Below are 25,249 nucleotides of genomic sequence, written 5' to 3' on the forward strand. Positions count from 1 at the left end.
CCCAGTTAAATTCTGTATGGTTTTATTATCAATAAAATACAAACTTAGGACTGCCACATTAGAAAATAGAGACAGAAGACTCAAAGAAATTTAAACTTGACTCTGTAGGCGTAACTTTACTGCTGGTTCATTAGATATATGCAATATTGTATTAGGAAATTGTATACAGCATCTATTTTAAAATATACTATTTTAAAATAGTAAATAGAGTTAAAAGAGTTTTAAAGCTTTAAGTGTTTGTTTCCATAGATATAACTGGCTCATCCAGTGTAACACAGCACAGCTAGAGCTTACCATTCAATTTCGGGCTTAGGTGACCCAAAATAAGCACAGTCTAGCAATGCGGGACTGTCTGAAATGACTTGATACAGTTTATTAGCAGGAGTTAGAATTCTGGGTGGCTCAGCTGAAAAGACAAAGATATCTGTATATAGTTACAAAGTCACAAATAGTAAATACATAGTAAAAAGTATAGCTACAAATACAAAATACAAAGACATTAAGAATGGCCTAAAGAATTACATAAAAACTTTTTCTCTGAGATGATTTCAGGTCGCAGTCTGAGTTCAAATACATTGTACTGGTACTAGCCTGAGGAAAAGTTACTGCAGGGAAATTATCTTGTGAAAAACAACTCTTTCTTGCCTATTTACAAGTAATAATGATGGGCACCAAAAGCAATGATTTCAACTGGAAAATTTAAATCAATATATACTTCAAGAAGATAATCTCCTGGGTACAGACTGAACTATCTAATTCCAAACAAACCTGCAGGCAGAAAGAAGCTAGGATGCATTTTTGGTGTAACACCTAAATTTTCCTTCTTTTAAATGACAGTGTCAATCAACACATCTGCCAGTTCCTGCAGAAGAGTCACTAGAGGCCATTCTGCCCAGGATTTTGCTATTAGCTTTTTTAAATTCAGTGAGAAGAATTAGAAGGGCCACACAACATATTGTAATCAGAAACACATGCCAGGGAAGCCTTAGAGACAAATGCATAATCATGTCCCCTTGCAGCAGCAACTTGGAGATCATCTGTTCCACTAATCCAAAACATCCAGACTCAATGAAACTGTATTGAAATGTACTAACTTAAGCAATACTAATTCCTGCCTTCTTTGTCAGGCTTCTGTTGGACTGACTTACACAAAAAAATCAAAAAAGACACAAAATTTCTTCCAAGTTTTCCTTGCTTTCACATCTATCCTTCCCTCTTTGGAACAGCAAAAGTGAAATTCAGGAATATCTTAGAAATAACAAGATATGTATACCCTTGCTCTTTACAGGGGCCAGGAAATAGATCAATTCCCAATGAAGACCTCAAGCAAGGCTTGAGCAGAGAGTCTGTGTGTTAGCAGGAGACAGCTGAATACCCAAGAGAACAGAAAAATATAAAGTCTATTTCTTACCCAGAACATTCACAAACGCATTTGCTAGCAAGTATCCATATTCATTAGAAGCATTGCACTGATAGACAGCACTTGACCTTTCTTGCACGTGTGAGAAAATAATGGTGTCACCATCCACCTTTCTGCTAGGATCTTCTGGGGCAACTGTTGGTGTAAAGAAAAAGAGTTATTGCTTTTCCTAAACTGCTATTGGATTGCAAGTTTCATACTTCTGAAAGGAAGGAAGAATCTGAAAGACCAATAGACCCTTTATGTTTTTTTTCCTTGGGTGACTGATCACTAGTAAAAATGTGAATTTTAATACGGTTTAAAAAGTTCTTCTCATTCTACAGGTATTGATTCATGATGATAGAGTTCCCATTTTTTGAGTGTTTTTTTTGTTTGTTTTCCAAGGAAGTGAAGCTGAGATTGTATTTTGCATGCAAGACAGAGGAAAAATACCAATATTACGAGATTCGAGCAAATACAGTCAATATCTAGAAAATTACAAAAATATTCCTGAATTTTGCTGAATGTCAAAAGAAAATGCTGGTAAAATGACATAGTCCTCTGTGACTTTAAAGTTTCAAATCAATTGTTACACCATAAATAATTTCACAAATATAAAAATAGCCATACTCAGTTGAAAATTATCTCAGAATAAAGAATAAGCATTCCTTCTAACCAAGTCAAGAAACAATCTTCTCAAGAGCAGAGTTAGTAATTCAGTAGATGGCACTCTTTCCCTTATGTAAGAATTATACAATGCCATTTCCTGACTGTTCTGGAGTGGCCTGAGCTGTCAAACAGCTTCTGCATCACATAAGCATCCAGGACATAACTGAAAATAAAATTCTAAGAAAATACTGAAGAAGAGTAATAGCTGTCAGTTCTGATACAACTGGATGGCATTAGAGAAGTATAATGAAGAAAAAACTTAGCTTGCAACACCACACTGCATAAAAATGCACAATATATAGTTTAATATTTTATGTACATACTAAATAAGACCAGATATATTATTTTTGTATTAAAATGCACAAGTATTATTCATAATGAAAATTAATGGCAAAATTACTGATCTACTAATACAAAAAATGGAGGTATTTATACATAAATAAATGCATCCTAGTTTGGCTGCATCATCTAAATTGACACCCTGATTGAAGCTTAAAGAAATGTATTTGTGGAACACATTCTCATATAAGGAAATTCTTATTCAAATTTATAAAAAACATCAATCAACTAAATTAACATCAATTTTCTGTGACAGGAACCTTTTGATTCAGACAATACCTTAGTTCTCATTTGTAAAGAAAATGGAGACATTTCTCCTGCATTTTCTTAAAGTATGTATTACTGAATTCTCTACAACAGAAACCAGATGAAGGAGATCACAGTTCTGTGGTTCTGCTTAAGGGAATTTCCAGCTTGGATGAAATCTAAGCCCATTTTTCATGTAAATATCTCAATTCCTAAACAGCTGCCTCAAGAACAGATTTCAATTTCCATTTTTTCTGGTCTTCCATCACTCTGAGTTCAAATCAACATCACAAATTCAAAAATTTTGGGAAGGAAGAAAAAGGTACTGAGATTTTAAATGCTTATTCTCTGAACTTCTGGATTGCTGGCACGTACTTTTCTCTCTTTTGCTTTACCTCCTATTGTGTTCCATGTTTCACATTGCTTCCTTTTCTACATAAATGCCATTTTCATTAAAAGATTCATGGGCTGAAAATAGCCGGAGCAGGTGAGTAGCCCAGCAGGCAGGCCAGTCAGCTGCGGGAAGCGCTCTGTTTCTGCATACAAATCATAGTTAAACAGAAGACAGGCACAATTGCTCTCCCACGAGGAAGGAGAACTGCCCACAGCCATTCCAAGCATGATTGCTTCCAGCCCTAGGCTCTGGGCTTCCCTCCACTCATGCCCTCTGAATCCTGCAGCACTTTCTGCACCCAGGTGGGTCATTAATGGGTGCACAGACTGCCCTTTCACACACACTCCAACACATAATCCCTTACAGGATGATGGTGGGGCCCCTCCTAAGAGATGGAAGCCATTAGTTCAATCTTCTATGATTGAAGGAACTGCATTGTAAAAGAACGATCTAACCACTAAATTATTATAAAAAAAGAGGGGCAGCATCTTCCTTCCTACTGCTGTACTGAAGGAAAAAAGGAGATAGCCCCTTTCAGCTGTCTGAAGGAAAGGAGGTGCCTGTTCTCCAAAAAGGGCTTCAAGCTGGGGTCCCAAGAGAAAAGAAGGCAGAAGTGTCAGGTTAGCTGGTGCTTTCTGTTAATTGGTCTAGCCAATTGGATGCTGAAGGGCACTGATTCAAAAGCTCCCTGTTAAGACAGGCATCTTTTTAACTGTCTGTTGAATACAGCTTCTTAAATGGTCTGAAGCATCCACTGCTGCACTCACAGACACAGAAACATTGAGCTTGGAAGAGACTTTTGGAGGTCATCTGGTCCAACGCCCTGCTCAAGCAGGGCCACTTGGATCCAGTTATCCAGAATTGTGCCCAGATGGAGGAAGGATTACTTTCCTCTACCTGCTAGCTATACTTTTGTCTCATGTAGCCCAGGATAACGTTAGCCTCTTTGCCACACGGGCACGTTGCTGCCTCATGGTCAACTTGGCATCCACCAGGATGCCCAAGTCCTGTTCTGTTAAGGCACTATCCATCTGGATGGCCCCCAGCATGTACTGGCACTATGGCTGTTCCTCCCAAGGTGCAGGACTTTGTTCCACAGATCACCCTCTGTGGGTTTGGCCATTCAGTCATTTTTCTATCTATCTCCCTGCTCTTTATCCAGCCCCTACTTCAACAGCTTGTCCATGAAGATCTATGGGAGACAGTGTCAAAGGCCTCACTGCAGTCCAGGCAGATACTATCCACTACTCTTGCCCTCGTCTATACGGCCAGTCATTTAATCATAGAAACGTATCAAGTTGGCCACCCCGTGGTGAACCCATGAAAACTACTCCTGAAAGCTTCTTGTCCTTAATGCGCCTTGAAATGGTTTGCAGAATTAGCTGCTCCATCACCTTCACAGGGATAAAGGTGACTGTAGTTCCCTGGTTTCTCCTTCTGGCTCACTGAAGACAGGAGTAGCATTTGCTTTCTCTCCGTCTTTAGGCACTTCTCCCAGTTACCATGATCAAGCAAAGATTAATGAGACTGTTCTTGCAATGACATATGCCAGCTCAGTCAGCACTTGTGGCTGCATCCCATCAGGGGCCACACACTTAGGTATGTTCAGTTGGCTCCTGACCTAATCCTTTTCCACCAGGGGTACATGTCATTCTAGTCCTTTCCCCTGGTTTTTGGGACCTGGGATTCTTGAAGGTCAGTCTTGCTAGTAAAACCTGAGGAAAAATAGCATGCAGTACTTCAGCCTTTTGCATATACCAATCTACTATATTTTAAAAAACCTTTTTCTGGGGAAGAGGAGTGATGGCAGGGCCAGTCAAGCACTGCTTATTTGTATTTATGAATATTCTTGTCACATTACACAATAGCGGCACGAGAAGGAGAAAATGCTTTTGACACAAGAGACAAATCTGAATTTGGCACTGATAGGCAAAATACCAAAAACCTATGTAATACTTAAAATGGGCTTGTACAAACAGGATAATGAATTATGTGGATTTGCTACAGGAGTTCTGCTGCTGTAACGAGACAGGTGAACATATGCCATCTAACAGCCAACATTTGCTCACAATAACATGAATTCCCAGCTTATGAGTGTGTTTTGGTCCTTTCTGAACAAAGACCTAGTTTCACCTAATTTTTTTCATCACGCTGCACAATGATACAGCTTCTTGACTCTAGCCATGTTCAGTATATTCCTAAACAGAGAAGGCAGGGCCTCTATCAGATACTTCTTGTTGTAGTTAGAGATCAGCACCGTGAATAACTTCTGTTCATTTGCATGCATACTTCCATCTGGTTCATAAACTTCTGACAGCCTAAGCAATTACCTTTGCTAGTATGCTTGAATAACCACTATGGCACCATTATTACTCTTTTTCTTTGGAAAAAAAGACAGAATGACATGCTCTCTGAAGAGAAGTAGTTAAAACACACCATTAGGCTTAAAACTGGAAGGGAAAAAATTAGGATAAAAAGCCATGGATAACTGAAATGGTAAAGAATGTAATTTTCCTTTTCTTACCAATCTTGCTTGCTGCTCAGCATATTATTTTCCTGTGATCACTGAAATCCTTTTCTTCCTGAGTTTCTGATTCTGACAGTTCTATTGTCTCCAAAAGCACAGCATTACCTGCACTAACTATAACCATCCCTGACTATTTTGTGCAGAATAGAAAAAAATCTGATTATCAAACGTTTTTTTATCAGCTGAAGTTCCCAAGCCAGATGCAAAGTTCCAACACAACGACAGGAGAAGCAGTGGATAAACATCTTCCCAAGCAGTCTTCTCTCTAAGACTGAAATACTGGGGACATTAGGGTCAGCAAATTTCTCCCTACCCTCCCATGGCTGCAGTGAATAGCTTGTGGTGTGTACTCTCAGAGAAAATTATGGGTGATGAATCTCTCAGTCAGGGATTTTCAAGGCCTTTCATGAAAGAAATCTAAGGGCTAATTTTTCTCCTTTAAACTCAGAGTGAGCACTAATGGACACTAACTCAAACCTAGAGATTCAATGTGAAATGTAATATAAGAAGAGAAGAATGTGTTGAAAGAAGATAAACAACACCTTTGCACTACTTTGTATAAATCTAACTGTCTGTATCTATATTTATAACTGTATTTAATAGCTCACCATGAACTATAAACCACTGGACCAAAAAATCAGTCTTTTGTACAGTATTTGCAATGCCTTTCTGAAGTCCAATTATGAAAGCATTTCCCCTTCCCAATTAATCTGGTTGTTACTTTCTTAAAAGTTGAAACACTTTATGCATGGCTTCCCTTTTGTAAAATCATACTGAATATCTAAGCAGTAAGACACAATGGATTATGCAGTGATATAAATAATGCAGATCTTGAGTGTTAATTGAAGCACAAGGTAACACAAAGTCATGGCCTGAACTTTCAATTGCTACTTGCCAAAGTAATTCTAATTGACCTTAGCGGGACTGTGCATGTGAGTTCAACATACTCCTGTGAGTAAACACTAGGAGGTTAGGTTAGGTCCATATCATCCCAACATGTCTAAAGCAGCTTATTTTTTTAGAAATGCTGGTGTTTTCAGCATGACTGTTGAAGAAAACTAATTAAAATATTTCAGGGAAACCTAAAATCTTTCTTAAAAAATATTACTTACTCAGATTATTGGAATATTGAACAAAATTCACACCATTGCAATTTTATTTTATAGTTGCTAACACACACTAATTTTTTCTCTATTTGTTTTCCCCTTTTCCCCATAGATATTTAAACCTCAGCCTCTGACTGAGATATGGACGAATGGTTCTTTCTTCAACATTCCCCCTTCCTTGTCTGACTCTATTATGGAAAAACAAAACCGGAAGAATTAAGTATCTCCCAGTTGTGCTTTTCAACAGAAAATTAAAGTATTGCAAACAGATTACTAGGCCACAGGAGGCACATTGTGGGATATATGATTACAGCATGGCTTTGAAATTCAAATGTAGCTCTTTTTCTTTGAAATCCTGCCATGGGTGTAGCTCTCTCAGCACTGCCCTGAAGCTGAAACAGCTGCTTTAGTTTCCTTTTACAGTGATTTCCTAATCATTCAGTTGGAAGATGAGGGGCTCAATTCTATAATTTAGTAACAAGTGAACAAAAAGGCACACTGTACTTGGTAATTTCCAGAACAGCTTTTGATAACTCAGAATAATAAAAAATCACAAGAATCTTAAGAACTGCACTTTCTGTGATCATGATGCTTCTCATAGATGCCCTGACAGATGCAGTGTACTAGAGCATCCCATCAACTTGCACTTAAATATTTAATGTGGATAAGACTTCAGCTTTCTTCAGCAGTGAGAGTGACCTTTAATATAAGGCTGAGCTACCCACTTACTTATTTGCTGTGTTCTTTCTTTTTTTTTCCCCCTACTGAGTTTGAGTGGGTAATTTAATTAAAGTCTTTTAATTTTTACTGAATATCCTCAACAAGATTTTGTGTACTGATTCCTCAAGGCCAGTCCAATATATGCTGCCTTGTATTTAGGAAATTTGGTGGCATCCTGCAGCTGCTTCTGAAAACTCTGCTTCTAAATGTTTTACTGTTACCGTGAAAGAAGGCAGAACACATCACTGCTTTTCTGGAAAATGTACTTGTGAGTCATTTGAACAGCTCGTCCTACAGCTTTGATAAGGAAGAAGAGAAAGGCAAAGCTGACTCTCATAGCCAGGTGAAAAAATATTTTACTACTCAGGAGGCCTTAAATAATAGTTAAACTACAAGAAGCGCAGGATAAAAATCTCCTCCAAACAAATAAAGTGAAGTACAAATAAGTACTTCACGAAATAATGGTGAGTTTACAGAAAACAACAAAGAAAGATGAGACCACCAAAAACCCAGAATGGAGAGTGAAGGATAGGTACCAAACTTGGATGATATACAAAATTACATTGATATTTTCCTGTTTTCCTGTCTTACCGTTGTTTGATGAGGTGATTAATGTCAGTTTACATAACTTATTTACAAATGGAAACGTCTCATTTTAAATTTCAGGTTGTAGATCTCACCTTCCATTTAATTAGGATTCCTGAAACAGGTTATTTGCTAAATATTTCTATTTGTTTCAATATATAATCTTATTTTGCCACCCAAAGTTGCATTTTTTCCCCCCTACAAATAAGTTTACTCTCTCTTGTATACCAAATACTTCAGATATCTCTAATGAGGGCTCTTGCTTACTTCTTGCTGTTACCTAGATTCTGGCCATAGACAATCCTTCCCCATGTCCCAGACTGGGTGAATTATATTTCGTCAACAGACTTAAATCACTGCTAAACTTCTGAAAGTGACAGAAGGGACACTATCATATTTTAAACAGACCAGTATTTTAGAGTACATTATCTCTCACAAGCCAACAGGTGAGACTGTCTGGCTTTTTGTTATTGTTTTGAGAAAGGGGAAGGATAAAGGTAGAAGAACCAAGTGTAACTTTACAGTATAAGATATGCTCAGTGCAAACCCAGCTGACAACACACTGCAGTGTCCTCCAGCAAGTTCTTTCCAAGGCAAGTTTTACTATATATAGCAGCTACCCTGTGTCTGCCATGCAGCATTGTCAGTCCTAATACTGCAGCAATTAAGTGGCTCAATCACCAGTTCAGGGCTGCTTTTCTTACCCATGCACACCGAAACTGCTGTTCCACTGCCTTAGGGGTTCCTTTTCTTTGACACCTACTTGGCACAAACTGTTTGCAAGGTAGCTGCTGACACATTCAGAAACTTTTGCTGCTGCAGCTTCTTAGAGCTCACACACACTAAGCTGCAAATCCTGCAATGTACTGCAAATCCTACAAGTGCTCTGTATATCCACACATGTGAGGACTCATGTGTTTTTATGTTACATTTAGGATTCCTAGGCAACATTAGAGTTGCAGTGGGGCAGCAAAGGAGAGTCCAGACAGGACTGCCACAGAAATACAGGGATAACAATGACATCCCAGCAATGGCCCTGTGAGAGGGACCATCCAATATCCACAAAGATACTACCAGCAGAAGGCCAGATAGAAGAACTAGGAGCATGATCACACGTTTTAGTTTTCTCAAACACATTTGAGGCACATTTTGTTGTTCAGCTTTTATGAATCACAGTATTTTATCACACCTTTTATGATTTAGCATTACCTGTCAGGCAAAAACTATACAAATACAGGCTCTTCACATCTATTTGACAAAAACCACCCTGAGACACCTCACATTTTCTTACTCATGCTTCTGTGAAGTAATTAAGAATCTTACTTGCTATGGGAACACCATTTGTTAACCAGCTTATACTAGGCTTTGGGTTGCCATTAGCTCTGCAGATCAACATTCCATCTTCTCCAGGAGACAAAACCAAGTTTCTGGGTGCTGTTATCCAGTATGGAGCAGCTGGGTTTAAGAAAAGAAAGACAGCAATTATTTTCCAAAATTATGTACCCATGTTTTCCAAAATTATGTTAACATAAGGCACATGGAAACATGGAAATCAGAAGATAATTCAAACAAGCTATGTGTAGATATAGACTTACTGTTACTTTATATGTACATATATGTACATATAAAGTAACAGTTATACTTGATATAGACTATATTGTTACTTTATATGTAGATATGTGTATATATATATATGTGTGTGTGTGTGTGTGTGTGTGTGTGTGAGATACTCAATTAAGTGATAGATCATACATTGGCCAAACTGACCTCCGGTCACCCACTGCATTAAAATTCTGAGATTATTTAGGGTTGCCTGCTTTGAATCTAACTTGCCTTTCCTAAAGTAAGCAAAACTTAGCTGTGTATGGCATTTACAGACACTACAGTGGTCTTCTCATTAATTTCAGAGATATCCATGCTCTTAGTAGTTAGGCTGTTAGGAATGAATTTAGGCTTGATTACAAAAAAAGAGATTTCATGTCAAGGGTGAAATTTTAAAATGCAAAATCCTTGGCTTCACTCAATTCAACGGCTGACTGCAGTGGGGTCAGATGTTTACCTGAGACAGATGAAAACACAGAGATCAAAATGTGTGAAACACTGGCCGTACTACAAGATATTCACCTATTTCTCCATCCTTTTTTACAATAAATAACCACAAACAGCATATATTATCACATCTTGCAATTAATTTTCAGATTTTGGATTGATGGACAGATGCAAACAGAAAATTAAACTTCTGTTCTTAGAAAGGAAGTTAAATGTGATCATAAAAAGATGCTGATCTACAACAAAACAAGTGACTATTTAGCATGCAAAGTAAGCAATACAGCTGATTATTTCAATGACTAATTAACTGTCATTACAGTTTTTTGTTTCATGGTATTCACAGCATACGTACAGCTCCTATTTAGACAAACATGATGTAAATGTTTTTAGAACTATAAGGCATCATCTTGGGCAAAAAAACATGAAGAAGATAGGAACTCAGAAACATCAGTAAAACAGTAAAAAAGGAAGAAAAACAATAGAGGAAAAAATAATCTGGGCTATATGAATGAAGAAAAATGGAGAAAATGAGGATGAGACGATGAGGAGAGATAAGGAGGAAGACAGAGAAGCAAGAGAAAAAAGCAGTCTAATGACAGGTAATCAAATGATCTAAAATAAATGTAGTACTTGTGCAAACTAAGGCATTATCTTACTACTGCTACAGTAAAATACCACTTTTGCCTGATGCTTTACGAAGTAACATCAAAAGATGAAAAAGATATTATAGATAGTAAATCCCTTCCAGTGTTAGAATTCAGACAGTTGAATGTTTCCTCAGGGTGATTTTTAACTATTATCATTCATCCTTTTAGCTATACTTCATCCTAGAAAGCCTGCTTCAATCCTGCATTCTGGATCCTTGACAACATTACATTAAAGATAATTTTAGTATTACCTTTCACAGTTACTGAAATGACATGATGAACTGAACCTAATGTATTTCTTGCTATACATTTGTAATTCCCAGAGTCAGCTTCTGAAACATCTATAATCTTGAGAGTTTTCTTGAAGTTTTCAAAAAATGTTCTGTTAGCTGGCAGTTCCCCACCCTCTTTGATCCAGCGGATTACCGGTGTGGGTCTGGATAAGTAAAAGCACAGATCAAATTTAAGGACTGAAGAAAAGGAAGATAAGAGTTCAGTACGTTGATATCTTTAATACATGTTTTATAAATAATTATTTCAAGAGCCTCTACCCAGATTCTGGACCACATCCAACAAATATGAAAAATATGCCAGCATTTGTTTCTAGGAAATGACAAGTCTCACTAACATTGTCAATGGCCATCTGTTCATAGGATTAATAATTACAGAATATATTTGTCTGCTGATTAACCTAAAAAAACTGATGGTTAATACATGAAGACACACTTCTACTATTAAATTGATGCTCATGGTGCTTTTAAAGGTAACTTCTATAAAATGACAAGTTTATAATTGCCTTTTATGTGAGCAATATCCTAATGCTTCATGAACATCATAAGGTTCACAAAAGAGCTGTAAGGAGACAAACAATTCTTGTGAGAAATCAAGAAAAAATGTCAGTGCTGAGCCAAGTATAGCCACTTGTCACTGCACTGAGTCTAAATCTTGGCTATGCCCCATGTTGTCCACTGAAGTTGAAAGTTGTTCAAACACATGGAGATATACTTTGAAAATTACAAGAAATTGCAATTTGTTGCTTACTGAATAGAATGTCCTCTCTCAAATGGTAATGGCTCTAAGCAAATGTTCCCTTAGCAGTCTAATATCACATATTTTATAGCACAGACACCTAGCAAAGATGACTTTTAATTATGGTGTCAATGATTAGGAATAGTTGTTTCAAATAAAATCTGCATCTGGCCCTTTGTAGACAAGTATTCCCTCACTGATTATTTGGCTTTTTTTAATTACATGACAGCTAAAGACAGAAAGCCATATAATCTATTACAGTCTTTTTTTTTCACAGGTTTTATCCAGCCATTTTACTACAATTTGGATCACCTAATACTTTTATTGCAGGGTTGTCAAAAGGCATATAACTATATTGCAAATGAAGATTACCTGGGCTGGTGCTACTTCCATTCACAGGGGTGGTTTTGCTAGTGCTGCTGGGGCAGACACCTGAGCAGGCCACAGCTGAGACAGAAATACTGCACTGATGCTCAGATCAAGCTGTGCCTGAGCATGCCCTGTGGAGCTCATGCAAGTGAACACATGTGCATGGTGCTGTTGCGCATGATTTGCAATTATTGGCATTCCTCATGGCTACCTGAGAGCACTCTGCATCATATGCCTTTGTGCACGGTAAACATATTTACAGTTCTTTGAAAGGTTTTCTGCTTCTATTTTATAACCAATCTATTCTCAGATTTCTTCCTGAGAATGAAACTGATTTAAAGATCAACCTAATTCGTGAAGTTAAATAGCTCTTAGTAATTTTTTTTTGCACAATAACCAGCAGAAGCAAACTTGTATTGCATTGAAGAAACAAGTACCATTTAAGCTCAATTACAATAAGAAATTAGATGTAAGGACCTGAAGATTTGTTCTAACAATTCCCACCTAGCAGATCTACTAAGTAGTTATTAACACATGTAAGCTGTTTTCTTGGATTAGAACAGCAAATTTGTATCTATTTTTTATATAATTTGAGAACCTAATGACTGCAAACTTAGAAAACAACAGAGGCGTTATTCCTGACTGCAAATCTGTGGATATGTGCCTGAGTTTAGTCTATAGCATTTCTTGCCTGTTTCCTTTAAAAACAATGGTATAACCCATATCCTGTGCATAGGGTTTGGGGATAGGAGAAGGCAGAGGCCATACATGTTCATAGCCGGTTTCAAAGTCTACTGATGCCAAGTAAATGGTGGAGTTCCTTAAAAAAGCTCTCTGCATTTTACACTTCTGCTTCTTTGAAACACATAAGCTTATACAGCGGTCACGTTTTTAAGCATCTCTGAAATGTTTCCCTCTGTTTCTGTATTTCTATTTAGAAAAAAAAAATCTTAAAAGTAACTCACAATCCTGCTGCGATGCACTCCAACAGAAGCACATTTCCTCTGAGTTCCACTTTGGTACTTGTGCTACCTGTTGGTGTTAGAAGAACTGGCTGCCTTTCTGTAACTGGCTTTGCTGGAACAAGAAGTAGTAAAACAATTAATCTCTAAATTTTATTCTAATGTCAATTAAGTGCATACATCCGTTCTCACATTTTGAACAGAGATTTTGCTCCACATTGGCCATTTGATTAAAAGTCATTGTGCAGCACAACTACAAAGCTGAACACATTAGTTTTTTGACAGACATAACATATCTGTTAAATGCCACAATTTTGAACACATAGAAGAGAAATGTTATTAAAAGACAGGAACAATTGATACAAAGCTTTTACATAAGCAACTGTGCAGTCTGAATCCTAAGTAGCTGCTGTTTCATTCAACAGAACTATAATGGGGAGTAAGGCCACTGGTGTGAGGCACAGTGCAAGACTGTTACTGAAAATTCCTGGGCTTCCATCAAAGTAAAAATAAAGCAAAGTTATTTTAATCAGAAATATAAACCAAGGGAGTGAAAGGTACAGTCTGCTTTGGAATATGTTTTAATATTTTCTAGACGATGTGAGGCATTGTTTCAGAAATTAATCCTGGTATTTTCCTTTTACTATATATTTAACTTTAATTTAAGCTGTTCCCCAGTCTTGCAATATAGAACCTTGATTAGCCTGTAAGCAATAACCACAGTAAACAGGCAGCTATAAATATAAGACTCATTTCTGACATTATACTTTGTTGGCTTTTGAAGAATATGGTATTTTCAATGCCTTCATGGAATTCAGAGTAAGAGTTTTCTGTAATTATAGTGTTTTCTGTGAATACTTTAATGTTCTCTTGTAGTAATATTAATATATGGAATTAAGTGGCTCTGAAGTGCTGTAAGAGTCTGAATCATTACGGTAAATAATTTTGTTTTTTAAAAATGGGATTAGAAACATAATAAACTCGAAGTTTGTTAGGGTACAGGATTTACTGATACATTAGCATAAATACAACGTTTCATTTTAATCCAGTATGTGCTGTGAATTCCTTAATAACCCGTACACAATCAGCTCAAAGGTGTGGGAGAACAAAGTCCAGAGTCAAGAACACAGCAGACAGTCACAGCAACAACTCATCTAGACAGTGCTGGCACTGCCAAGGGCTGCAGACTCACTTGGCCAGACTGAGTGCTCAGAACAATTACCCATGGTGGTTCTAAGCTGGGAGCCAACACAACAGTGTTTTCCTCCCTAATTGTAGCTAATACATTGTTTTGTGTTCAGGTACTTATTTCTTGTTTTTCCCATCTAAATAACATGTAATTTTTATGTAGAGAACTAAAACATTCTGTGCCTATGTTTTATTTTAGATTAATGAAAGTTATGGTTTAATATGCACAAAGCCCCACTTCACAAAGAAAAAGAACAAAAAATGGAATAAATATCAAGTACTTTCTATGTCACCCAATATCAAGTGGAGAGTCTAGAATCAGTGGTGCTCCAAAATCAGCCTTGCTAAACACACATACATCTGTTCAGGAGGATATAATTCAGAACATACAAAAAGACCATTCAACACAGATTAATAGAAAGATCAGCTTAAACACCAAACAAACAAAACTTATCCTATCGCTATGAATTTATTGGTACATTCAGTAAGTTATTAAATGCGAAGTGGATCTGTTAGGTTCTTAATTGTTGTTATTTATTATGCAGCACATGACATTGAATAGTCCTAGTGATAATGAACATAATCAAACTACTAGGTAAATTGGAGGAAATATATAAAAAAGTCAACACAATATAGAAGTAGTTTTTAAACTCCGCATCAGTGTGAAGGCACTCTTTTATTAGAAGTGTTTATATTTTCTATGAGCCACATGTTACAAGAGTAATGAAAATTAAATATTTGAAAGCATCACACTGTGCAGTCCCTTTGCAATGTATTATCACCAGCACTAATTGATACCTTTATTAGAAACTGAAAAAGGAGCAAAAGATTAAGTAGCCATGGAGGTGAAGTTAGTCAACTAAATGCTACTGTAAAACAAGGAGTATCAGTGGGGACCAGTGTAACTCACCACCATAAATATCAGTGTCACTCAAATTAGCAGCTATAGTGTCATTCAATGAATCCACTGAAATAAACAGAATATCATGAAGAAAGCATAAAAGAGGGATAAATAAAAGTTCTGGGAATCAAAAGGTGATGATGTGGCCACGGTGAGTTAATCAAGTGATTGATTAATTTGTTTCAATAGTTACAATAATTATAATAACTTCATATTCTTGCATGGGAAAAACATTAGAAAACTGTTATTTTTTACACTGTATATACCAAATCTTAAACATTTTTTCAAAACACAAAGCCTTATAAAGTGAAAAATGACAGCTTTTAAAATCAATTATATTTCAAGTAAACTGGAGATTACGTTTCAAGTTTATACAGTAATGTAATTTCTTATTCAAAATTGAAATGACAAAATTCCCTAGCATAACACTACTAACACTAGTATAACACAAAATTCCCTAGCATAACACTACTTTAGCATGTAACTTGAGAACTCTGGCTAAATACTGTGCAAGTATGTAATTTGGTGATGCAATACTTACTTGAAAAGACTTTTACAGATATGGGTTGTTTCTGCTGTATGGTTTGCGTGTGATTAAATCTTGCATAGCAGATATAATCCTCCCGGGTGTCTTCTGGTTGTACGTTAGAAAAATAAAGATCTCCATTGAGACCTTGGGAAACTCTTTCACTTTGAGGCAGCCTTTGGAAAGCTAAGGGAAAGCAAGAACACATTTATGTTAAATATAATTGACACACTCTATTATTATGATCTGCAGATTCCACATTCATTCAATTACACTTGTTTGTGCCTTGGTACATATACAGACATTTCTCAGCTTCCTGATGAGACCCCTTGTCTACCCATTCTTCCCCAGTGGGTTAATCTACAACTTACATTAAGATCTCCAGCTGCTTTTAGCTTCATGCTTTTAGGCTGTATGTCTGCATACTTCCTCTGTTCTACAGAAATGGAAATTCACTAAATTTTATCTTAGAGGGAAACTTCACCATCTGTGGTTTTGGTAAGCAATGATCTACTATGTAGAAAAACTGCAAAAAGTCAACTGCATAAAAAACAAACTCACCATTATCCATCCAAAATATGATAGGTGGTGGGAGGCCAACAGGAGGTCTGCAGTGCAGTACTAGGGAATCACCTTCACGAACATGATTTGGTTCTAGTTTTTCTTTCGTCCACAAAGGTGATCCTATAGAAAGTAATTTTGACACATACACAAACTTTGGATTGGAAAAAACTCAAAAATTTAAAGGGAAAATGCACAAAGTATTCCAGAGAAATGAAAGAACTACATCCATCAGAATGTTTTATCCTTTTATGTTTGCTAATGTTTTCATTTTTGTTCTTTTTTATGTTTTCTTGGAAGAAAAGTACATCAATGATTTACTGAAGGTATAATCAACTTATTCAAATTATTTTGTCTACTCATTAAAGGTTGATAACAGTATCTTGCAAATTTTGACTATACTAAAAAAAAGGTGAATGTGCTAAAATAGAAAAAGGGGTAGACATTCCTGAAGCAGTATTATACACACATTCTTTAATTAAAAAGTGAGAACGGCACATATTTAGCTGAGAAGCTTGAAAACTAAACTGAGATAAAGCTCATAAAAATCTGTAGAAGCAATCTACCATTAATCAAAAAATTTTAGGCTTCTTTTTAGTTCCAATTTGTTATGTTTTAGAGCTATTACAAAAACTATGGAGTACAGACTTCAAAAACAGAATAAAAATTGTGGTCATCAATTATGCCATCAATGTCAACAAATTATCCTCAAAGCCTTACAGACTTAAATATTTTATTCTAGCAGTAGTGTCATACATACAATTCAGTTTTAAACATTATAAGGTTATCCAGATGTATCAAGAAAAAAATTAAATTGAAAATTAAATTTAAAAAAAATTTAAAATTTAAAATTAATTTTTTGTAAAAATGCCTTTTAGAGAACCTGTAATACAGTACTATACCTGAGTATTAGAAAATAGGCAAGTATGACTAGTAGCATGGTCATTTGGATGACTGAAGTTTTGAGACAAGAAAACAAGAAGGCAAAAAGTTCATAAGCAAATAAGAAAACCAAAGTGTTTCCCACTTTAGGAACATTAAGAGCTTTACTTACTAGAAGGCCTTATAACGATATTGTTGGAAATGGCTGCTCCTCGTTCATTCCTTGCTGTACACTGGTAAACTCCCTCATATGCTTCTGCTTTCCCACCATTCATAATATTTATGACAAGAGTCCCTGAATTTGGTTTCATTGTTACCTGTGCATCTTTATCTATATCAAAATGAGTTCCATTGCGCGTCCAGGAGAAGCTAAAACAATAAAAACAAAAAGAAAAGTTTATTCTTAGCTGCTTTTTGTTGATTGTATGAAGAAAAAGAAGAAAAAACTAATTAACAAAAATACATATTATATTTTCATTAGCAGATAAGTAAGACTCATTCCTAAACTAAATTAACTAATAAAGCAATACAGAACTCTCACTATAAGAAATCTGGCAATATTTTAAGATAAAATGTTTGGCTGAACATGTTAACAGGAGCTATTTCGAAGTTAATTCTTTTTTTAAAAAATACATTAAAAATTTCTGAGGTTAATTATATATGGAAAAGAACTGATTTCCTTTCTACTAAAAATGTTGCAGTAACATCTGCAAGAACTGATATTGCTAAAGCTGCATTAGCATTTCCATTATAAAACCTATTGTTGAAAGGGTTTATAAACCTGTCTTTAAAAACTTCCTCAGGGCTGAAATATGTCATCTCAGGCCCCAGCAGGAGACCATTTCTTTTAATTGGTTTGGCGATTTTGAAGATATGCAATTGAATTAAAGACTGTGGTGAGTTTGAGGTTTTTTTCACTATTCTAATGCAAACAAAATTCTCTAATAGAAATTATATAGTCTGATAGCCTTTATTTGACCTAGAAGAATTTATACCAAGATACAAGAGATGTTTTGAAAAGTAGTCCTTAAAAATGAAGACTGATTGAACTCACAAAAAATTGTAAAGAAGCAGAGATTCACAGTCTACAACTTAGACGACTGTAAACACCGCTTTCTTACTTATGCTCTGTTTATGGTCAGTAGTCACTGAGAGCTTGACCAACACCCACGAAATGCTGAGCACTCACAGCTTCAAACGCTGTGAACAGCAGTTTTTCTAATTTTTGCATTTCAGCTTCACAATCTTAAGCACAAACACTCTTTCTGCTGGTTAGAATGCTTCCTAAAGTATAAATGTAAATGGTACCGGAAAAGCTCAAATTCTAACTGACTTAAACTGTGCACTGACCACCTGCAGCAGGACTGGACATGACATTTGCACCTTATGTTGGGGGAGAGAAGAACTGGACCTGCAACAGTGCTGCACCACAATGCAGTGTTTTTGGGAGGACTGCCATGCATAGTGAACTAACAGAGAACCTCTTTCTTGCAACTTTGCAGGTGAAGTTTCAGAATGTGGGGTTTCCATTACCAATGTTAAGGATGCAAGAAAGTGTAATGTAGATTCAATGAGAGGTGGAAAAAGTGGTACAAACCCCTGAATTTGAGATGAGTGATTTGAAATGAGTCAGAGTCTTTGCTGCTCTAGCTATAGGTAGCAGCACATCCACAAACCTTTATGCTAGGTGCTCTCACCAATAAGAAGTTATCACAGTGATATCACATGATTCACACTGTGGGCTGAGAAAGTCCACCTTTGACTTCAGAGCTCTGGAGCAGTTCAAGTTCCAATATGCATTTGCAGATTATCGAGAGTGATGGACCAACCAGACTAACTATTAATACAAATTAAATAAATGTCATATCTTAAAAAATAAGCAAGACTAAGTACAAGCTTAGAAAACTCGTTTAAAAATTCTGTACTTAAAACCTGTCACTTCCTCTGTAGCACAGAAACAAAGCCATGTTTGATGGGGAAGATAAGGATGTACAGCAGAGAGCCTTGGCACATGGCTTGAGTATGTCAGTCTCCAGGCAGCACTCTTTTTCTCTCAGATAATTCCAATCAACAGTGTTCAAGAGAAACATCAGCAGAAGCAGTACAGTTGTCCCAAAGTAGATAATAATCATCTGATCCTCCAGGTAAACACCCAGACTCTTAAAAATGGCATTGGGCCAGTGAAATTAAAATGCTAGTAAACAAAGCAGCTCTGTGGCACTCCTGTCCTTAATGGAACACTAGAAAGGGTGAGAGTATCCCAGATAATCTCCATCTTCTCCATTCTGCTGCCCAGCATGATAATGACCATGATGCCAAGGCAACCAGCAGAAGCAATGCAGAAAAAATCCTAGTTTTTCAGAAGAAATACATCTAACAATCTCTGTCTGTGTCTGAATGAGCAGTTTTAGACAGATCTTGCTAGTAAGATGTAGCATAACACTGCTAGAGTAGAGAGAAGCACATTTCTATGTTCACAGTCTCTGCAATCAGCAGCAGTTACTAACAATGTCAGAATGTATCATGGTTACTGATGTTTCCCATGCGGGTACTCAGTAACTTGAAGTGAGTAGCTGTCAAATATTTCAAGATGCTGAAAGGTAATCTTAAAATGGACAATGAACAGGAATCTGATCCATTTCTGCCAAAACCAAAACTTTAAGGCTATTAAATACACAAAGCTGCTGATCAATACGACTGATACAGGCTACATAACTTCTGACAAATTGTATTTCAAGATCAGCCTCACGAAATGGAATTATTTACAAAACATTACATTTGATTGTGTTAGCATTAGTCTGACTTTATTCAATGTGCATTCTTCCTAAAGACTATGCCTGAACCTTGCACACTATCCAGCTCATAGTACAGCATGCCTCCTAGTGTGTTCCATGGGCATTTACCTATCTGCTCTTGTAATAATCAAGCATTATTTTACTGTTAAGAGTTTTGAGAAGAAAACAAATGCTACAATTTCTTGATGACTCTAGAAACATTTAAATGTCAAGTGTGATAAGAGTCAAAATTGTGCAACTATCTGGTAGCTGTGTAATTTACAGAGGTACAGATGTGTGCATGTTTCTGCATGTGCAAGCACATTCATACATATAATCTTGATCTCGTTTGTTTACAAAAATTACAGTATGTTCTCCTAGTTCTTCCATACTCTTAGGCTAATAAAAGCAAAAAAAAAAAAAAGCTACTAACCTAGGAGGTGGCTTTCCTTTGGCTTCACACTGTATTACAATATTCTCTCGAGGGTCAACAATGTAATCTTTTGGAGACTGCTGAGTTATCGTAGGAGGTTGTGACACTTCATTATGAAATACAACAAAGAGAGATGATTTCAACAATATTTTCAAAGTATCACCAAGACACTTTTGTAAGCAAAGAAAGAAGAATTGCAGTTAGCAACCAAATCATTGACAGAAGAGTGGGATTAAAGTATCCTTTGTATCAGGAGGCTGAAACTCTCTATCCTTGTAAATTAGTGTATCTATACTAACTTCCAACTGAGCTATCCTGATTTACAGCAGATGAAGATCTTGGCTAAAATGTTTAATGAAAGTATCATTTCTATACCTCAGATTTCAACAGATTTTCATAAAACCAAAGGACACTCAAATTCTAAATCCAACAAATCTGAAATCAAGAGCTGCAAGACATAAACCTCCACAAAATGTTTTTTTACACAGAAGGAAAAAATATACATTGCTTTATGCTTCTAAACATTTTGTATATTTTCAAATTCTCTGTGGTTGAAACCTTTCCACACATTTATTTTGCTTAACATATTGCATTAATCTACAAAGCATGCTTTTAAGAACTACTTTTCAGGAGTAAAAAATATGTTATAAGCAAAAGACAACGTTAGAAATGACAAAAATAGTATCTAGTTTCCAAATAAAGTAAACATGTAGGAAAAGTAAAGCACCAATTCCCCTGAAGAAACCCATTAAAAATATAGTTTTGTGAACTGTCTCAGGAGAAGCAATTATTTAACATTTGTGATTTTTCAAGTACTATAAAACAAGTAGCACAGAACAAAATTGATTGACCTGACAAAGTAGTTGGTGTCTACCTATGGTAAGTGATTTATAACCTATTACCATTATTACGCCCATTTTTGCATTAAAAAACACTGTTTGTGATATTAAGATAGTGAGAAAGGTGTCTTCCTCAACATTATTCATATGTTTATAGTTTAGTGTCACCTAAATAAACCTGTTTAATAACATGCCCATGAACATCCCTGTCTCAGTGCTATAAATCCCCTGTCCAGCAATACCCTTTGCTTGTGCTCTGGGGTAATTTCTAGCCACTGGAACAAAATATTTCAATCATTAGAGTTAGCTGTGTTCTCATGCATCACTCTAGAGAGTTAAAATTCTACAACTGGGATTTTTATTAAGTCTTCATTAAGGATACCATTTCATATTAAGTACTCCTTTGCACAGAAAGAGGTACCTATCTGTATAACCCTACCTGCAAGAAACAGTGAGGAAAAGAAATCAAATCATGGAATCATAACAAAACACAGCAGCCAAGCAGAACAGAACAGGCCACAGAGAACTGGGTTCTGCTCCTCACGGCACAGGGGAGAATCCTTGAAGGAGGAAGGCAACATTTTTACATGATGCCTTTGGGTGTATTTCTTTAGGCGTACTTGAAGGCAGTCCTTTTCCCTCTCAGAGGCATTTCTCAGGTTCAGAGAATGTCAGAAGCTTACTTGGGAAAAGCAAATATACTCTGAAAAAGGATATGACACAAACACTGCCCAACCTATAGGATATTCTATCTGATGCACATCAAAGACCTGAATTGTCCACTCCTGTGTTATGGACTGCACCTAAAACTGATTAAATTAATCATAAAACTAAAGCTAAGTTAGAACCCATAAAATATGAGTTCTACTTAAATAGCTATGTCCACTGTAGATATAAAAATATGTCCACATCAGATATGTAAAACAGTACAAAAGTACATATATTCCAATCAATTTATTTCTTATCAAATATATTTACTCCTGAAAGTAGTAATAAAACACTTCACATGCTGATATTGAGTGAAGATTTTAATGTTCAAATAGCACACCATCAAAAATCACACCATTAATTCATTCAGAATATCATAATGTTATTTTATGTACAGTAGCATTTTCTGAACACTGCATGCACAAAACATCTAGATACAGCAAACCAAATTATCAACAAGATGTCAGAATCACACATTTTTGGACTGCAAATTAAATTTGCAACACAATCTGTATTAATTTTCAGCAGCACACGACCTATTTTTAGTGAATAGTAACTTACATTCTTCTAGCAGTTTTGCTTTTATTCCCACATCAGAATCAGCAGTTGAATGGACAAATGGAGATTAAAGAGAAACATTCGTTAGTGAAGAGAAAATTAGCAATTTTGAGAGGGAAGATAAGTATCTCTGACAAGTACATTGGTCACCACTAAAAAGAAAACATTTAAATCATTCAGCACTGCAACCCATGCAGCAATGCCTGAAATTCCAACCACAATTTCCATTGTGTCAGCTCTTACTACATTAAAGCTCTTAGCATGAGAAACTTTCCTGAAGTGTTGACTTAGTAAAGGCAACCCTGCTATGTGATTTTGGCCTTGCAAGGACATAAAACACTAATACTGAGGAGACAGCAGCAAATCAGGATTAATGGAGTGCACTACAGTCATGCTGCAGTCAAAATCAATCCACCCATATGATCACATGGAAGAACAAAGAACAAATGGATGCTTCAGGCTAAAATTACACTTGTAAAGACAAAAGCACCTAATTCTATTCAACAGACTTGCAACCCTTTTTGGTTTGAAAAGTAACTAAACAAAAAAACCAAAATCATCTTAGCTCTCAGATCTTCATTGCTTAATTCCAAAGTTTTGCATAAACACGTCTCTTCATCAATAGACCAAATGTCCCTGAGTCCCCTACATTTTCAGTCATTCCTGGCCTGCTTTGAGGAGACACTGACTAGGAACTAGTGAACTTGCTATTAATATGAATTTCTAACCTGGATGAAACCTAAATATTCAAATAATCAATTATGTTCTCATCACCAGGTCTCTATGATACTCAGACCCACAAAAAAAAAATCTAAGTCCTTCCTTTGTGGTGCTCTCCCAGAGACCATTCTCATCATTATTTATGAAAGCAATACCATCATTCCAGATGTAATTTCTGGCTAAAAATTCAAGTATGTGACTTTATCAGACCTCACAAAGTTATTAAGCATGAAGTAGAAGGGAATTAAATTCTCAGTACAGAATTAAAATTATACATCCAAAAGGGCTATTCATTTTTTTTTTCTATTGATGCATTTCTGGCAAATTTAACCCATTATCTTGCTCTTAAGATAGCGATATTAAAGAGGTGCAGAATTTATATTAGTTGCAAAACTACAAGATAGTTTTAAAACACTGTAGCCTGCAAAGATGATTAAAGAGAAAAATTAAGTTTTGAAACTTAGACATTCATTTATTCATCAAAATCTCAAAGCCTTCTTTAACCTACAGCAAGTTGGATGTGATTCAGATATATTGATTTTGTGACAGAAATACAGGTCATTGGTTTGATAGGCTTGTAAAATGCATGGGTAAAAAAAAAAAAAACAACACCAAAGCACTTGCAATGTATGTCAATGATTATTAAAGAAAAACATGCATTTCTGGAAGGTAGGAAGGCATGAAAACCACAGGGGTAAAGAAAACCATGCAGATTAGAATCACAGACAAATTTACTGATGTATTAATCCATCAATTAAACACTAGCCCTAATGTTCTCTTCCTTGGAAATTACTTTAACAAATGAATCATCACTGTGAGGTGCAACATGGCTCACTGAATTCTGAAAGAGTGATCATGTCTATCTTAGAAAGAAAACAGCAACTTGAAACATGAGTAGGTTAATAAAATTAGCTATTGAGAATGTAAAATGCAGAAGCTACCATTGCTTCCTTCTCAGCATGGACTGCTACCTTCAAGATTCCCCACTAACAGAGTCTTATATTAGACAAGAACTTCAGATCTTGGGACTTCCCCTCCTCCAGATATTTCCTCATGTGTTAATGCTGGAGTTCCCTGCTCAGCACATTTCTAACATGTTTTTAAGTAAAAGTTCTTAACTGTTTTCAGGCAGTGCTTAAGAAATTAAAGAGCCTTACTTACTCTTTTGCATCAAAAAATAAGATGCTTTGAGTGTCTGAATTTTAGGTATTTGAATTTTTTACTAGCTCTCACATCAGCTCCTGGGAACTCTTCTCTGAAGGTAAGGGTGATTGTTTACAGCCACTAGGAATTGTCCTGGGATTTTTAGAAAATTACCAATATGATCTTAATTTCACAAATAATTAGCATTTAGCAGGGCTTTTCTGGCCTTCTCCAGTTTGATCAAACAATGTGTATTACTGAAGCGTAAGTAGGATTCTGTGAGAACCCTGTGTTAAACCTCCTCAACTGAACAATGTAACTCATTTTATATGCACAGGTTTTGAACATCTTCAGTAAGTCAGTGGAAATATTCATAATTATAATGTCCTGATTGAAGTGACCGAACACATTCTATTTTTAGCTCCATGTTGGAGTTATCTTCACCTTCCTACTGAAATTATTTAATTAATCTTCCATTATTCTGCACTTATTTATCAGGTTAATACTTACAGTCAAGAGGTACATCCAGTGCAGAAATAATTTGGCACAGAAAGAGGACCAGGGAAGTTTTGCTTGTAGGTATGCTCATCTTTTTCATCGTGATTTTAGGCTGTACTGCGTAAATCACACTTGAAGAATGAAGTTCAACTTCGTAAGACTAGATAGCTTGCAGTAGATATGTAAGTATAGACAAGAAACCTGATAAATAAAAAACAAAAGAACGATATGCAGATACAGTGGAGAGCTAAATGATCACATGCATCTTAAAAATATTATGAAATACAAGCAGTCTAAATACTATATCTAAAGGTAAGAGTTACACCATGTGTTCTACTGAAACCCAAGAAATTCACAAATTCTTAGGTCACCTAGATCATAACACTTTCCTAAAGAAGCTAGTAAAGACTCCTATAACCTTATTGAATGGAAATACAAGTGCCTCTCCTAAGAAGGATAAAGCATCAGTCAGACCAT

At 36.0% G+C, this 25,249-nt stretch overlaps 1 protein-coding gene across 3 annotated transcripts in view; it reads right to left on the minus strand.

The window, feature by feature from the left end:
- The window catches only part of NRCAM (neuronal cell adhesion molecule), a 67,472-nt gene extending 42,555 nt beyond the window's left edge, over positions 1 to 24,917 (minus strand). For all 3 annotated transcript variants that reach the window (XM_053977779.1, XM_053977780.1, XM_053977777.1), the window contains exons 1-11: positions 24,785 to 24,917; positions 20,307 to 20,412; positions 17,272 to 17,468; positions 16,218 to 16,340; positions 15,672 to 15,842; positions 15,140 to 15,196; positions 13,045 to 13,156; positions 10,933 to 11,117; positions 9,309 to 9,440; positions 1,412 to 1,555; positions 295 to 406 (exon numbers count right to left, since the gene is read on the minus strand). In XM_053977779.1, coding sequence (XP_053833754.1) covers positions 295 to 406; positions 1,412 to 1,555; positions 9,309 to 9,440; positions 10,933 to 11,117; positions 13,045 to 13,156; positions 15,140 to 15,196; positions 15,672 to 15,842; positions 16,218 to 16,340; positions 17,272 to 17,468; positions 20,307 to 20,412; positions 24,785 to 24,872 — 1,427 coding nt within the window. In that variant the 5' untranslated portion in view covers positions 24,873 to 24,917. The remainder of the gene's footprint in view (positions 1 to 294; positions 407 to 1,411; positions 1,556 to 9,308; positions 9,441 to 10,932; positions 11,118 to 13,044; positions 13,157 to 15,139; positions 15,197 to 15,671; positions 15,843 to 16,217; positions 16,341 to 17,271; positions 17,469 to 20,306; positions 20,413 to 24,784) is intronic.
- Positions 24,918 to 25,249: the final 332 nt, after the last annotated feature.

The sequence above is a fragment of the Vidua macroura genome, chromosome 5 (genome assembly GCF_024509145.1).
Source record: "Vidua macroura isolate BioBank_ID:100142 chromosome 5, ASM2450914v1, whole genome shotgun sequence".
NCBI lineage: Eukaryota > Metazoa > Chordata > Aves > Passeriformes > Viduidae > Vidua > Vidua macroura.